At 43.9% G+C, this 15,908-nt stretch overlaps 1 protein-coding gene across 1 annotated transcript in view; it reads right to left on the bottom strand.

The window, feature by feature from the left end:
• The window catches only part of LOC311233978 (cone cGMP-specific 3',5'-cyclic phosphodiesterase subunit alpha'-like), a gene marked incomplete at both ends in the record, with an annotated part of 57,410 nt that extends 43,511 nt beyond the window's left edge, over positions 1 to 13,899 (bottom strand). The window contains 5 exons of the mRNA XM_084321049.1: positions 56 to 130; positions 1,694 to 1,834; positions 2,618 to 2,707; positions 4,721 to 4,873; positions 13,432 to 13,899. Of these exons, the coding sequence (XP_084177175.1) occupies positions 56 to 130; positions 1,694 to 1,834; positions 2,618 to 2,707; positions 4,721 to 4,873; positions 13,432 to 13,899 (927 nt within the window). The remainder of the gene's footprint in view (positions 1 to 55; positions 131 to 1,693; positions 1,835 to 2,617; positions 2,708 to 4,720; positions 4,874 to 13,431) is intronic.
• Positions 13,900 to 15,908: the final 2,009 nt, after the last annotated feature.

Genomic DNA, 15,908 nt, shown 5'->3' with positions numbered 1-15,908 from the left:
TATAAACGTCCACAGAGTATAGCGGTGTTTGTACGGAGCAGCGCGGGGGTCTCACCCTGCCGTCGGGGGTCTTGGGCCCCTTGTAGGGCTCCTGGTCCCCCAGTTTGATCGGCCACTCGTCGAAGAATTCCTGGAGAAGAAAACACGTGTCCTTCAGTTATTGGTGTAAAGTTGTGGAATTCTCTCCATAGCGAGCTTAAGGGATGTAATAGTGTTTATCAATTCAAAAAAAATTATAAAAAAATTATATTTAGTCAGTATGAAAATCAAATGTGATCTGAATAGTGAGATATTTTCTTTTTTTTTCTCTTTCTTTTATTCTTTATTCTTTATTATTATTATTATTGAATTTTTTCTTGTTTAACTGTGGATTGTGTGTTTCTTGTATAATGGTATGAATTATTATTTGTGTAAATTAGGTTGTACGCCGACCATTAAGTAAATACTTGTTTAGTTTAGGAATAAGGGGCGGGTAACTATACGATTTATTCTTCTTCCTGCTCCTTTTGTCCATGGAATGATATTTATGATTGTGTAATGAAGAAACTCTGATTGTATGATTCCATGTGGCAAATAAATACTCTGAACTGAACTGAACTGAACTGAACTGAACTGAACTGAACACTCACATCGTGACGAGTCACCCGCTGCACACTGTAGGCTATGACATCACTAACCCGCTGCACACTGTAGGCTATGACATCACTAACCCGCTGTACACTGTGTAGGCTATGACATCACTAACCCGCTGACACTGTGTAGGCTATGACATCACTAACCCGCTGTACACTCACTGTAGGCTATGACATCACTAACCCACTGCACACTGTAGGCTATGACATCACTAACCCGATGTACACTCACTGTAGGCTATGACATCACTAACCCGCTGCACACTGTAGGCTATGCCTTAAACGCTTAGAGCGGTCCCAAGTGCTTTAAACGCTTAGCGCGTTAACGCACGATTCTATTAAATTAACGCCACAATTTTTTTTAAACTCACGATTTACTTTTTAGAAGAAAAAAATACATTTTTCCTTTTTTTTTTTTTTTACTAGACTTCACTCAGGTGTATTATTGATACTCTCATTGATACTATGTTTGTTTCTGAGAGAGAAAGAGAGCTGGGAGAGCTGGGAGAGTGTGTGTGTGTGTGTGTGTGTGTGTGTGTGTGTGTGTGTGTGTGTGTGTGTGTGTGTGTGTGTGTGTGTGTGTGTGTGTGTGTGTGTGTGTGTGTGTGTGTGTGTGTGTGTGTGTGTGTGTGTGTGTGTGTGTGTGTGTGTGTGTGTGTGTGTGTGAGAGAGATAGGGGGGTAGTGTGATGACTCAGCCCTTGTGTGGGTGAATGTAACAAGTTCCTAACGTTTTCTTTCCCCTATTATTTCATGCGCACTTTATTCATTGTTTTAAATTATTATTTTATTTTGTGCATCACTCTGTTTTGAATTTGATGCAAATTTGCAATGCATGAGGGTCATCCTTTTGTGTTAAATGGCTGCATAAAGCAAGCATTGTTGACTCTCATGTTGATAAGAGTATTAAAACTTGGAACGTGAAAAAGATCCGTTTAATGTAGATAAATCGCGAGTTAACTATGGACAATCATGCGATTAATCGGATTAAATATTTTAATTCAATTGACAGCACTGCTTTAAACGCTCAGAGCCGGGTGAGGTCAGGGCGGACGCACGCACCTTCTCCTTGGTCATGTCCAGGAGTCCCACAGAGTACCTCTCACACTTCAGGTAGGACCTCACGGTGTACAGCGCCTTGTGGAACTGTCGCTCGATGTCCGTCAGCTCCTCAAACACCTTGCTGGCTGACCACAGCATCACCTGCGTGGAGAGAGAGAGAGGACGGAACGGATGTCTTCATATATCATCGACAGATTGATGCTGATAATTTGGTGTTTGGAAAAAGGAAACCAAAGTGGAGAAGTGTATACAAGCAGTGTAGCAGTGAGAGGGGTATGACAGACAGATGTATTGTTTGTTTGTTTGTTTTGTTTGTTTGTTTATTTACACATATAAAAACAGTTACATATATAATACAATATAGTCCACAAGGGATGTGTAGGAGAATTGCCTAAAAACCCTCAAGGGGCTTGCATGTGGCATTCACCAGGAAGCAAAATTACATTATATCAAGATAAATATAAAATATAAAATAACCCCCCCCGAACAAACAAACACACACAAACAGGCCTACATAGACACCGAAGTAGGCACCCCATGCCATACGATTTCTGGTATAGAGAAAACAATCACTGACAGTAAGGATATATAATAAAACGAAAATACAATAACAAAATACATCAAGCCATCAGACTACAGTTTGTAAAGGAAGTCCATATGGGAAATATTGGTGATCTAGGAGATGAGATTTCAGTGCTCTTTTGAATTTCAGAAAAGAAAATTCCAAAATATGTGGAGGCAAAGAGTTCCACAACTTTGACCCTCGGTAGAGCAAACAAAACTGAGATTGGGAAGTGCGGGAAAAGGGTGGTCTAAGCAAACAGGAACTACGTGTGTGGGGTAATTATGAATTTGGTGATTGTGGGCAAACATGTCATGAAAAAAAGGGGCGCTATGACAGACAGATGTATTGAGGTGGTATACCTGGCCTCTCCTGCTCTCCACGTCCCACATGAGGGCGGTGTGCGCCTGCACCACGATCAGGCTGGCGAAGTTCACATACTTCATGAAAAGCTGAAATAAATGAGGAAATCAAGTTTCAAGTTTCTTTAATAGTTGTCATACAGAGAAGTACAGAATACTTTTATACAAAATGCTTCTTACTGTGTTACGCTCCAGAGACTGTGCTAGACAAGATAAGTATGAAATAAAATGGTATGGCATGTAATAGAAGTAAAAATAGAAGTCACAGTGTTCAGTATAGACATATGTACAATGTTCGATGCAGAATGGAATTAACTGAGTTACCATCCAATATACAATATACTATGCAAAGTACTAATATACAATACTATATAGTGCAGAGCAGAAATGGGATGAGGTACAATTTAGGTACAATTTACAGTAAGGTGTACGAGTTGTAGTGCAAATCCTTTACCAATAAATATAAAGTGTGTTTGTGTGATCTAAAGTGTGGAGAGTGGGTGCTGCAGTGTGTTGTTTGTTTGAGTGAGTGTGTGCGTGTGGATGTGTGTGCTGTGTGCGTTTGATGGTTGTTGCATAGTGTTTATTGTACGTTGAGCAGCCTGATGGCCTGGGGGTAGAAGCTTCTTCTGAGTCTTTCTGTGAGAGAATATTTGTTTATTGAACGCATTATTATTGTAACATTATAATATAACTGATCTGCACCTTTGTTTACAGTGTTAATTGTTCTCATATTTCTATATTCAGAGTTAATTATATTATTTACACCGTTTTATTTATCTTATATTCAGATAACATTTTATTGCCTATGTCTTTCTTCTACTATTACCTGTACCTCCCCTCCCCCCTCCCCCCCACGCTGCTATGATGCCCGAATTTCCCCGAGGGGATCAATAAAGGAATAATCTTATCTTACCTCATCTTGGAATTTAGTGGAGCATATTAATATGTACTACTGTTGGACTGTAATAATTCCATGTACGAATAAATAAAAATAAAAATGAAATGAAATTGCACTGTAGAAGACAAAAGGGCGACCCCTGGAGGCGGTTACGGGAAGCGCCCCACGAAACAAGGAACAAGGAAAACCTCTTAAGTTGCCTCTCTCTAAATGGATTATAAATCGAACCGTCGCATAACATTTGACCCTAATTATTGAGCCAAGCTGGTCAGAGACAGGAAGCGATGGGCTAAAAGAGAAATATAATTTCACCTTAGAAGTCAGAGAGGGAGGATGTGGCTTTTAGATTGGATTAAAATGTAATTGTCATCACGCAGTACAGGGAAGATAGGTTCGGCATCCAACAACCAGAGTGCAAATGTAAGAGTAAAGTGTGATAGTGATATACAACGTACAGGTGATTAAACTGGATATAAAATATATAAACTAGTACTACTGAGTAATAGTGCTAATCAGACGTACAGTATGTACAGAGTTGTAGTATTAATAATTATGTACAGTGATACAGGTATAAAGACACTGTGGTAGTAAGTCATACTGCAGGCCAGCAGCGTAAGCGTAGGTAAGAGATATGTACAGATATAGCATCTACAGATATGTAAAAAGGATTATATGCAGGTATGTACATATGGATACATATATATATGGTAAGAATAAATATATATACGTTATATACAGCATTATTGTACATGCTATCATACAGAGTTATATGCAGGTGTATAAGTAGGTACTGTATATAGAAGGATTATATGCAGGTACATCAGTTAATTTACTACCATAATACCTGCTACCGGGAGGGTGGAGGACAGGTAGGCAACCCTGGGAAGCCCTGCGACGTCAAACGGCATACTCCCCATTTAGAGGCTTAAACACAAACACTGCAAATGTTCTGTACCAGTGAGTTCTTCTGATCCACTCACCTCTCAGACGTTCTGTAGCAACACTGAGTTCTTCTGATCCACTCACCTCTCAGATGTTCTGTACCAGTGAGTTCTTCTGATCCACTCACCTCTCAGAGACGTTCTGTACCAGTGAGTTCTTCTGATCCACTCACCTCTCAGAGACGTTCTGTACCAGTGAGTTCTTCTGATCCACTCACCTCTCAGATGTTCTGTAACAGTGAGTTCTTCTGATCCACTCACCTCCTGGTCGCTCTTGGAGAACTCGTTGGCGCCCTGCTTGTTCAGAACCTGGATCACTCCGAGGGGCTCCTTCTCGTACATGATGGGCGCGGTGAGCATGCACTTGGTGGTGTATTTGGTCTGCTTGTCCACAAAGTCACAGAAGTGAGAGTCCTGACGATAAAGAAATGCACAGGTTTAGGGTTAAAATAAATCTAAATGAATGAATGAATGAATGAAAACTTTATTTAACAGATTGCAGAATGGGTACAATACAGTACGGCTCAATACATACAATTGTTAAGGGGATGCAGACCAGAGAAAGACGTTTGTCTTGTTTCCATCAGGGTCCCCCATTTTCAATTCATATAGACATTTATGACATATACACAACATACATGACATTTATGGCATAGGGACATATAGGTATTTAGTACTGATACATTTGTGACATAGGCGGTATTCAAATATACAGTACTGTTACCCCTAGATCCTGACAGAGTATATACATATGATGGGGAGGGGACTGTACATTAGGAGGGGGTGGGTGGGTGGGAGGGAAATATACATACGGCGGGGAGGGAATATATACATGCGGTGGGGAGGAGACTGTCTATTAGGAGGTGGTGGGGGTTTTGGGCATTTACGGTGGCCAGTTTCGAATTGCAGCCTCCCGTAGGTGCTCTTTAAGGGCGGTTTTGAATGTGGGCAGGGATTCACATTCCTTTACAGCTTTGGGTAGGGCGTTCCACATTGTTGTGGCATAATTGCGAAACGTGTTTAGTCCCTTGTTTGAGCCGAATCTGGGTTTAACATGATTTGTTGAGCTTCCTCTGGTGTAGTGGTTGTGGTATTCACTGACCTTTGGGAAGTATTTTGACATGTACATGGGCACCCCGGTCGTATAGTGTATCTTGTAGACCAGGCCCATTGCAAGTTGCTGTACTCTGTCGTCTACTCTAAGCCATCCTAGGTTGGCAAAGTGGGCAGGGGTGAGGTGGGTTCTGGGGTTCAGGTCAAGTAGTAGTCTGACCAGTTTGTTTTGTGATGTTTGTAATTTTGTTTTAAGCGCCTTTGAGGTGCTTTGGTACCATGAGGTGCACGCATAGTCATAGTACCCTTGAATGAGTGCTCCTGCCAGAGTCTTCAGGGTATTCTTGTTTACCAGAGAGGAGATCCGGTACAAGAATCTAGTTCGTTGGTTGACTTTTTTTATTACATTGGATGCCATTTTGTCACAGGAAAGATTTGCCTCTAGGATGGAACCCAGGTAGGTAATTTCGTCTTTCCTTGTGACAATATTGTCACCCACTGTAACTGAGAAGCCGTCGGTCTTGCTGAGTTTGTTATTTGAACCGAAGAGAATGGACTCTGTTTTGCCCATGTGTAATGATAGTTTGTTATCAGCGAGCCATATGCAGATTTTGCCTAGTTCCGTGCTGAGGGTTTTTTCAACCTGCAATTTGTTCTTGTCAGAGACCAGCAGGGCTGAGTCGTCCGCAAACAGGAACAAGTTGCAGTCACAGGCTGACGACATGTCATTTGCATAAATTAGGAAGAGTAGCGGTCCTAGTATGCTTCCTTGTGGAACACCACAGCTCACTGTGAGGGGGGGGGATAGAGTACCATTTACCTCTACCATCTGTTCTCTCCCCTCCAGGTAGGATTGCATCCAGCTCACTGATAGGCTATCAAAACCAATTGCTTTTAGCTTGTCCATTAGAATGGAGTGATTGACAGTGTCGAAGGCCTTTTGTAGGTCCAGCATGACCATGCCGCAGTATTTGCCAGCGTCCACCTCTTGTTTGATGTGGTCGTTCAAATAGAGGAGGCATGTGTCAGTGGAGTGGGACGTTCTGAAGCCAGATTGGAATTCGTAGATTAGGTTTTTTTCCGCCAGGTACTTTTCGACCTGTTCGTAGACTATTTTCTCCATGACTTTCGAGATGGAGGTAAGAATAGAAACAGGGCGGTAGTTGCCTGGGTCTAATTTGCTGCCCTTTTTGTGTAGAGGGGTCACTCTCGCAATTTTGAAGTCCTTGGGGACGTGCCCCTGTCTTATAGAGAGGTTTATTATGTGTGTGATGACTGGGGTGATGGCGGCTGCTGCGTCTCTGAGGAATTTGGAGGGGATGTTGTCATGGCCAGTGGCCTTGTTAGGTTGGAGGGCGCTCAATTTTTTGAGTACCTCATCGGTTGTTACCATTTCAAGTTTGAAGTCGTCTTTGTGGACCCCTAGGTTTTTGTAGTATGCTACTATGTGTTCTACCCCATAATGCCCTGAGTGGGAGGGTAGTTTGTTTACCAGTGTTGTGGCTATGTTTGTGAAGAAGATGTTTAAGTAATTGGCTACATCCAGCTTGTCTGTGATGAGCGTGTTGTCCGTCTTTATGTTTATGTTTGAGAATCTGGTTTTAAGTTTTTTACTGCAGCCTAGTTGATTATTGAGTAATTTCCAAAGTTCGCGGGGTTTGTTTTTGTTTTCCTCAGTTTTGTCGTTGATGAAATTTCTTTTTGCGGTTCTGATCATGGTGTTTACGTCATTTCTTAGTCTGTTTCTTTGGATTTTTAGTTCAACCACGTGGGCTTGGAGTTCACTGTTTGAGCTTTTGGAAAGCTTTGTCTGACTTTTATGAAGTTCAGAGCATTTTTTGTCTCTGGTTTTCATAGCGGCCAGTATTTCAGTGTGCATCCATGCCTCAGCGCGATTTTTAACCCTGGTGGTTCTTATCGGTGCCATGTTGTTGAGTATTGCTGTGAATTTGGTTTTGAATCCAAGCCATGTTTCTTCAACCTGTGTACCACTGAGCTCATCTGACCAGTCCAAGCTCCCCAGTTCTAGGTTAAAGGCCTCTCTAGAGTAAGTTTTGAGGTCTCTAGATGTGACTGTTTTGTGACAGCCGGCCTTCTGTTTTAGCTTTTTGCGGGTACAGAAAATCATATAATGATCACTTAACCCGCATGCTATCACCCCTTTACTGGAGATCATGGACTTGTCAGAGGTCAAAATGAGGTCAATGGTGGTTTGTGTCGAATCGCATACCCTTGTGGGTTGTGTGATTAGCTGGCTGAAACCGTGCAGGTCAGAAAATCTACTGAAGGCCTTGAAGACGGGTGCTGATTTACGCAGCATATCCGTGTTCCAGTCCCCAATAAGAATTTTTTCTACCCCCTCCACCCCAGCTAAACACCCATCGAGTGTGTCATAAAAGCCACTCTGTTCTGGTGGTCTATAGATTGTGCCTACTAGTACTGGTTTCGCCCTGTCTAATAAGATTTCAATCCAAACAGTTTCAATTTCATCATGGTTAAGGTCAGTACGGTTGATGTATTTGGTATCCTTGTGTATATACACACAGACGCCACCTCCATACTGGTTCCTATCCCTCCTGACTATTGAGTAGTTTTCAATTTCAATCTCTGGATCCTGTACAGATGAGTCTAATTTTGTTTCTGTGAAACACAATATGTTAGCCTTACCGTTTAAAAACAACTGTTTGATTTCAGCCAGTTTCGGTCTCAGGCTATTTGTATTTAGATGAAATATGTGAAGTCCATTTTTGCTTGTAATAAGATTGACGTCGTCACAGTTGAGGTAACTCTGTTCAATTGTGTCCTGTCCTGTGGTGGGGGGAGGGGGGGCGTTGTTGCTGTTTGTGCCGTGGGTGGGGAGGGGGGGAGGGGGTGATGCTTTGTCCTTTGCTGGTGTCTGTATTCCTTTGTGTGAAAGCCCGCGATGTGGGGGGGGGGGCTGGTTGATTACAGATATGTCTGATTGTACTCCATTGTGGGGGAGGGGGGGTGCCTTTTGTCCTGGCCTCGGCCCGGGTAGACTAGCTGGCATGCCGGCCTTGGCGGGGCCAGCCAAGCTAACCGTCGGGTCCTTGGTGGTCTCGATGTCCCGCGCCGCTCTCCCTTTAGCCACTCGCCGAGTCCGCTGGGGCTTCTGTGAGGGTATGTCGCCGCTTGCTGGTCGGCTGGTGCAACTGCTGGCTGAAGCGTCAATTGCGTGGATGCTGTTGATCTCCGGCGCCGGTGTGAGGAGCGATGCCTCGCTGTTTTGTCCCCGCGACGTGCTGGGCGCCTCGGTTGTGAACCCCGGTTCCTTCCCTCTCGCTGTGGCCTCTCGTGGGTTCTTTTGCAGAGGTGGCAGAGGAGGAATGTTGCCGTTGATCATGTCGTTAGCCGCAGTATGTGTGGGTAGCCGTTGATCTGTTGTGCTGGCTGCTGCTTCTTGGGTCAGCAGATTTGACTGTAGTCTCTGGTTCCGTGTCATTACGGGACCAGGGTTCTGATGAATGTCACCCGACATGAGCAGGTATAATAAAAACATTGATCTCTTATTACACTTGCCTGCCGGGGGTAATTTCTTTCGTTCCGGATTTGCAGTAAGTACTGTGTGGATGGTCGTGGCTCCGAAGGCTGGATGTTTCCTCTCCGTGCCCGTTAACAAATAGAAGTCGCAATGGGACTGCTGTTTTACGTTTTCGCTACCCTCCACTTCTGTCTGGAGTTGCTGCTTGAGTTGTGAATTCAGGTACAAATCCATAATCCACAGGAGGGAAAGTAGAAAATGCGCAAAGTACTTTTTTGTTGTTGCTGCTCTGTTGCGTTGGTTACGGGAGCTACGTAAAATGCGACCGTCCATGTTGAAGCCGGATGCAGCATATCAATGTATTTGTAAGGCCCGACAACACACGTTAATGTCCCCATGGGGCCGGACCCGTCTTCTTTTTAAACAAGTCAAGAAGAAACATCACAATGAATAAAGAACAAAACAAAAACACCAGGGAAATCCAGAATAAAATGTAAAATAAATACATTTAATGAATGCAACACTCCCAGACATTTGCAGACACGCGAAGGTAAGGGAAAACCCACTAAAAACCTAGCAATAGGAAAAAAGCACCACAGGCAATGTGGAGGAGAGAAACTTTAGAAGGGCCGTTCAAGGGGGGATCTCCCTTCTTAGATGTCGGTGATAATAGTGTAGTAGTGTTGCTATAAAACAGGCGAAACAGTTGGTAAGCAACGTGTCATGAAACACAAATAAACATGCAATAGCAAGTGGGGTCCATAAGAACATTTTGAAAGATTGAAAATTGTTGCTCCCAAAGGGGAAAAAAAGGGAAAAAAGAAAAGAGGAAAGAGAGGAATTAACTCATTGTTGAGTTGGGTACTAACTAACTACACATTTAAATTAAGATACACAAGTAACAAGAGATAGTTCATACATGTACTAGAATGACTTAGAAGTAGCCTAACTGCATACTTTTCAAAACAATGTACAGTATACTTTATTGTATTTGTACTGTTCGTATGATGCCGTCACTGTATATACCTTCACACTACCTCAACTTTGACCTGCTGCTTAGCCAAAGAAATTGGACGCAACAAATGTACCATTTAGATAAATAAATGTAATTCTAAATTGAATGATACACGTTATGTATAATAGTCCCCTAAGATCAAATGAAGATCTTTGGCTTGATTATTTTGGTTATAGGAGCTTTAATCTGGGTTGTTTTTTATTTAGGATCATTCATGATGTGATATCATTCTGTATCTTGAAGATATGCAGATAGAATGATGCTTCCTTTGTTCATCACTGCAGATGGCATTATTTATCTGAATGCTGCAGCACTAAGCATAGCCGGTCGACAGGATTGCCTGTAGGGGTTATATGGAATTACAAGCCAACTTCATCCTTACTGGATATTAAGGCTGAGACTAGGGATGTCCGATATTATCGGCCTACCGATATTATCGGCCGATATTGGCATTAAAATGTGATATCGGAAATGATCGGTATCGGTTTACATTTATTTAACCTTGCACGCAAGCAAGTAAGAACTAATTCTGATTTAATTAATTGTCAAAAGTATGCATAATGTTGTGTTAATTCCACAACAAGAGATATGTAATGTTAATTACCTGAAATTATTCCGTTTTTATATATATATCGGTATCGGAAATTAAGAGTTGGACAATATCGGTATCGGATATCGGTAAAAAAGCCAATATCGAACATCCCTAGCTGAGACGATATGCCATTTGAAAGAATCGATACATCGGGACAAAATTATCGATAAATATTGATTTTATTTATTATTTTTATAAATAAAATAAAATAAATATATATATATAAAATAAATAAAAAAAAACACACACGAACTGACGTTAAATACAAGTATTTAAAAAAAGTTTTTACACATGCAAAAAGAATCGATAAGTGACGTCACTTATCGATTTCACGCAGTTATCGATAATTATAAATATCGATAAGTGATCTCAGCCTTACTGGATATCATTCGAAATACAAGATGCTACTACTGTACTAGACCGTTTGAGACCAAACAGATCCCTCCGGCTTAAAAGGGGCAGTTCAGCCAAAATACTAATAATTACAAAATATATATTTCCCCCCTTACCCAGAGTGCCATCGAGATATCTGCCGTAACTCTGATACAATGGAGCTGAATGGCACTTAGGAGTATATGGCAATAACAATAATATTATATATATTGCTTTTGTGTTTTTCAAATGTATTTTCTTTTCCTTTTTTAGTTAGTTGGTGTTTTGAGCCACAAACCGAGTGCGATTCAGCTCCATTGTACTGGAGTGACAGCAGACATCACTCGATTTGAAATTTCCCCCGATCCCGTCACTTTAAAACCCTTTCACTACCACACTACAGACGGTTAAACCTTTCACTACCACACTACAGATGGTTAAACCTTTCACTACCACACTACAGACGGTTAAACCTTTCACTACCACACTACAGACGATTAACCTGTGGTTGTGAAAGGGTTAACCTTCTGTAGTGTGGTAGTGAAAGGTTAACCGTCCGTAGTGTGGTAATGAAAGGTTAACCTTCTGTAGTGTGGTAGTGAAGGGGTTAACCGTCCGTAGTGTGGTAATGAAAGGTTAACCTTCTGTAGTGTGGTAGTGAAGGGGTTAACGTTCTGTAGTGTGGTAATGAAAGGTTAACCTTCTGTAGTGTGGTAGTGAAAGGTTAACCTTCTGTAGTGTGGTAGTGAAAGGTTAACCGTTCGTAGTGTGGTAGTGAAAGGTTAACCGTCCGTAGTGTGGTAGTGAAAGGGTTAACCTTCTGTAGTGTGGTAGTGAAAGGTTAACCGTCCGTAGTGTGGTAGTGAAAGGTTAACCGTCCGTAGTGTGGTAGTGAAAGGGTTAACCTTCTGTAGTGTGGTAGTGAAAGGTTAACCGTCCGTAGTGTGGTAATGAAAGGTTAACCTTCTGTAGCGTGGTAGTGAAGGGGTTAACGTTCTGTAGTGTGGTAATGAAAGGTTAACCTTCTGTAGTGTGGTAGTGAAAGGGTTAACGTTCTGTAGTGTGGTAGTGAAAGGTTAACCTTCTGTACTGTGATAGTGAAAGGTTAACCATCCGTAGTGTGGTAATGAAAGGTTAACCTTCTGTAGTGTGGTAGTGAAAGGTTAACCTTCTGTAGTGTGGTAATGAAAGGTTAACCTTCTGTAGTGTGGTAGTGAAAGGTTAACCTTCTGTAGTGTGGTAGTGAAAGGTTAACCTTCTGTAGTGTGATAGTGAAAGGTTAACCATCCGTAGTGTGGTAATGAAAGGTTAACCATCTGTAGTGTGGTAGTGAAAGGTTAACCTTCCGTAGTGTGGTAGTGAAAGGGTTAACGTTATGTAGTGTGGTAGTGAAAGGGTTAATGTTATGTAGTGTGGTAATGAAAGGTTAACCTTCTGTAGTGTGGTAGTGAAAGGGTTAACGTTCTGTAGTGTGGTAGTGAAAGGGTTAACGTTCTGTAGTGTGGTAGTGAAAGGGTTAACGTTCTGTAGTGTGGTAGTGAAAGGGTTAACCTTCTGTAGTGTGGTAGTGAAATGGTTAACCTTCTGTAGTGTGGTTGTGAAAGGGTTAACCCTTTGTCGTGTGACAGTGAAAGGGTTAACCTTCTCTGTATTGTCACAGTGAAAGGGTTAACCCATTGGTCATGTGACAGTGAAAGGGTTAACCTTCTCTGTATCGTCGCAGTGAAAGGGTTAACCCATTGGTCGTGTGACAGTGAAAGGGTTAACCTTCTCTGTATCGTCGCAGTGAAAGGGTTAACCCATTGGTCGTGTGACAGTGAAAGGGGTTAACCTTCTCCGTATTGTCGCAGTGAAAGGGTTAACCCCTTGGTCGTGTGACAGCGAAAGGGGTTAACCTTCTCCGTATTGTCGCAGTGAAAGGGTTAACCCCTTGGTCGTGTGACAGTGAAAGGGCTAACCTCCTCCGTATTGTCACGGTGAAAGGGTTAACCCCTTGGTCGTGTGACAGCGAAAGGGCTAACCTTCTCCGTATTGTCGCGGTGAAAGGGTTAACCCATTGGTCGTGTGACAGTGAAAGGGTTAACCCCTTGGTCGTGTGACAGTGAAAGGGCTAACCTTCTCCGTATTGTCACGGTGAAAGGGTTAACCCCTTGGTCGTGTGACAGTGAAAGGGGTTAACCTCCTCCGTATTGTCGCGGTGAAAGGGTTAACCCCTTGGTCGTGTGACAGTGAAAGGGGTTAACCTCCTCCGTATTGTCGCGGTGAAAGGGTTAACCCCTTGGTCGTGTGACAGTGAAAGGGCTAACCTTCTCCGTATTGTCGCGGTGAAAGGGTTAACCCCTTGGTCGTGTGACAGCGAAAGGGGTTAACCTCCTCCGTATTGTCGCGGCGAAAGGGTTAACCCCTTGGCAGTGAAAGGGTTAAACGCGGTGCCTCACCTTCTTCACGTCGGGGACGTTCTGGGCCTTCTTGCTGCTGGCCGTCCAGCCCACAAGGCCCATGTCGGTGGGGAACACGATCTCCACGCCGGCGTCCACCAGGTTGGCGGCGTACGGCGAGTCGTGCGTCACGTCGAAGAGCAGCGTGGACAGCTCGGGCGTGCCGTTGCGGGAGCGCACGGGGAAGTAGCTGCAGCGGTCGGCGCGGAGCAACAGCGCCATCCTCTGGAGCGTCTTGTGCAGCGGCTTCTCCATGGCGCCGGGGGCCTGCATCTCCCTGACGAGCTCGAACATGAACTCCGCCTCCTGGATGGCGGTGACGTCCTTGTACGAGGCCGGCTCCTTCACCCGCACCTGGTGGTCGAAGGCGGCGGCGATGACGTCCGCCTTGACCTTCTTCTCATAGTACTCCTTGGCGAACTGCGGGTTGTTGTCCAAGAACTTTTCGACGCCGTCCTTGTCCGCCATTTTGTCTCGATTTATCAGATGGAGGGGGGGGGGGGAAAGGAAATCCCCCTGGCCGATCAGAGACGCACCCCTCGGGAGGGTACAGTGGGGGGAGAGCAGCCGATCAGAGACGCACCCCTCGGGAGGGTACAGTGGGGAGAAAGCAGCCGATCAGAGACGCACCCCTCGGGAGGGTACAGTGGGGAGAAAGCAGCCGATCAGAGACGCACCCCTCGGGAGGGTACAGTGGGGAGAAAGCAGCCGATCAGAGATGCACCCCTCGGGAGGGTACAGTGGGGAGAAAGCAGCCAATCAGAGACGCACCCCTCGGGAGGGTACAGTGGGGAGAAAGCAGCCGATCAGAGACGCACCCCTCGGGTGGGTACAGTGGGGAGAAAGCAGCCGATCGGTTTATAATCCAGAAGGTGGTCCAGTGGAGCGTCTACCGAGGCTGCATCCCATGAATCCCCACTAAAGACACTAAAAAGATCCAGCGACCAACCTGCTCCCAGTAGCAGAAGGTAGAGAGTGGCTTACTGGGTAAGGGGATCCCAGTGGGGGACTACTGACCACTGACGTAAGAGTCATAAACCCCCCTGAGCTTTTCTTTAAATCCAAAATCTTAAATCTTCTGACTAAATCCAGCCACTTGTCCTTTTTAGTCGAGCCAATCCCATCACGGGTAATGACGGTTGAGTTATGGCAGCGTTGACCCAGAGGGCATGAGGTGAGGTGTCATGTCGTTAACACTTTGGGTCTCTTCTGGTGGCTATGATGTATAAGAACCTGAAAACATAACGCTCTCTCTGCATACTGAGTGTGAGTCTTTCACCTTTTACACTTTGGCACGGATCGATTGTTCTCCTGTAAACACTCTGAAACCGACAATAACAACCTGTATAGATCCTGTATGATCCCTGATGTTGATGACGAATATTCATTCATATTTTGTGCTTCTGTCATTTATAATTTTTTTTTATGTTATTGTAGTGGAGAACGGGGATAGTTGTCCAACTTTTTTACTCTAGTGTGAATTGCTCATCATCAAAACATCTTTCAATAGTCATTCCTACATTATTAAATTGAAGCTTAAGATGTTGGCTTGAAATGTGTATCCCTCTCATTTTCCAACGTATTGTAACAAAGAGTTAATCACCTAGACAGTTAAGGAAGTTCAGAGTATCGGGGAAGATCCTCCAGTCCTTCTACTCCGGAGCTCTAGAGAGCATCTTGACTGGAAACATCACTGCCTGGTATGGAAACAGCACGGCACAGGACAAGAAGGCCCTACAGAGAGTGGTGCGCTCAGCTGAGCGTACCACGGTATTGCACTACCTACCTCCCCTGCAGGTCCTATATAACAAGAGGTGCAAATCCAGAGCCTGCAGAATAATGAAAGACCCTCACCACCCCAACAACAGCCTGTTCATGCTGCTGAGGTCAGGCAGACGCCTGCGAACACCAGTAACTAGGACAGAGAGACTTCGGCTCAGCTTCTTCCCCCCGGCCATCAGAGTCCTTTTTATTTTATTTTATTAATAGTTTGAAACACAAAACAGCTCAACATAAATACAGTACAATACAGACAAAACTAAACTCACAAACAGGACAATACAGACAAAACACACTAACAAAATGGGGGGGGGGGGGGGGTGCAGATCAAATACTTCTGCTTTCAGTCATAACTATTGTCCAAATATGTCCTTATATAGACCCAGGGACCGTCCTCTCCATGGTCATGTTCAGCGAGCGGTGAAGCTGCTCGTTCCATTGTCAATAGGTCCATGAAATCCCTCGTCCAGGTGTCCATGCAGAAACAATTTGGCTTTTGGATCTTCCAGTTCATCATGATTGTATGCTTAACTGAACTGATGTGCTAGTGTAATGATGCGTTGCGTAAGTGCTGATTGTATACCAACTACCCCTATATGCCCAAGAGGCAGACTCTGTCTTGGACATAAGGATATTTTAACATGGAGAATAGAGGATAGTCTTAAAATGACCTTGTGCCAAAAACTCTTCACTGTGGG

Source organism: Notolepis coatsorum (genome assembly GCF_963971535.1).
Source record: "Notolepis coatsorum genome assembly, chromosome: 9".
Taxonomy (NCBI): Eukaryota; Metazoa; Chordata; class Actinopteri; order Aulopiformes; family Paralepididae; genus Notolepis; species Notolepis coatsorum.
This window is presented reverse-complemented; position numbering and strand designations above follow the sequence as displayed.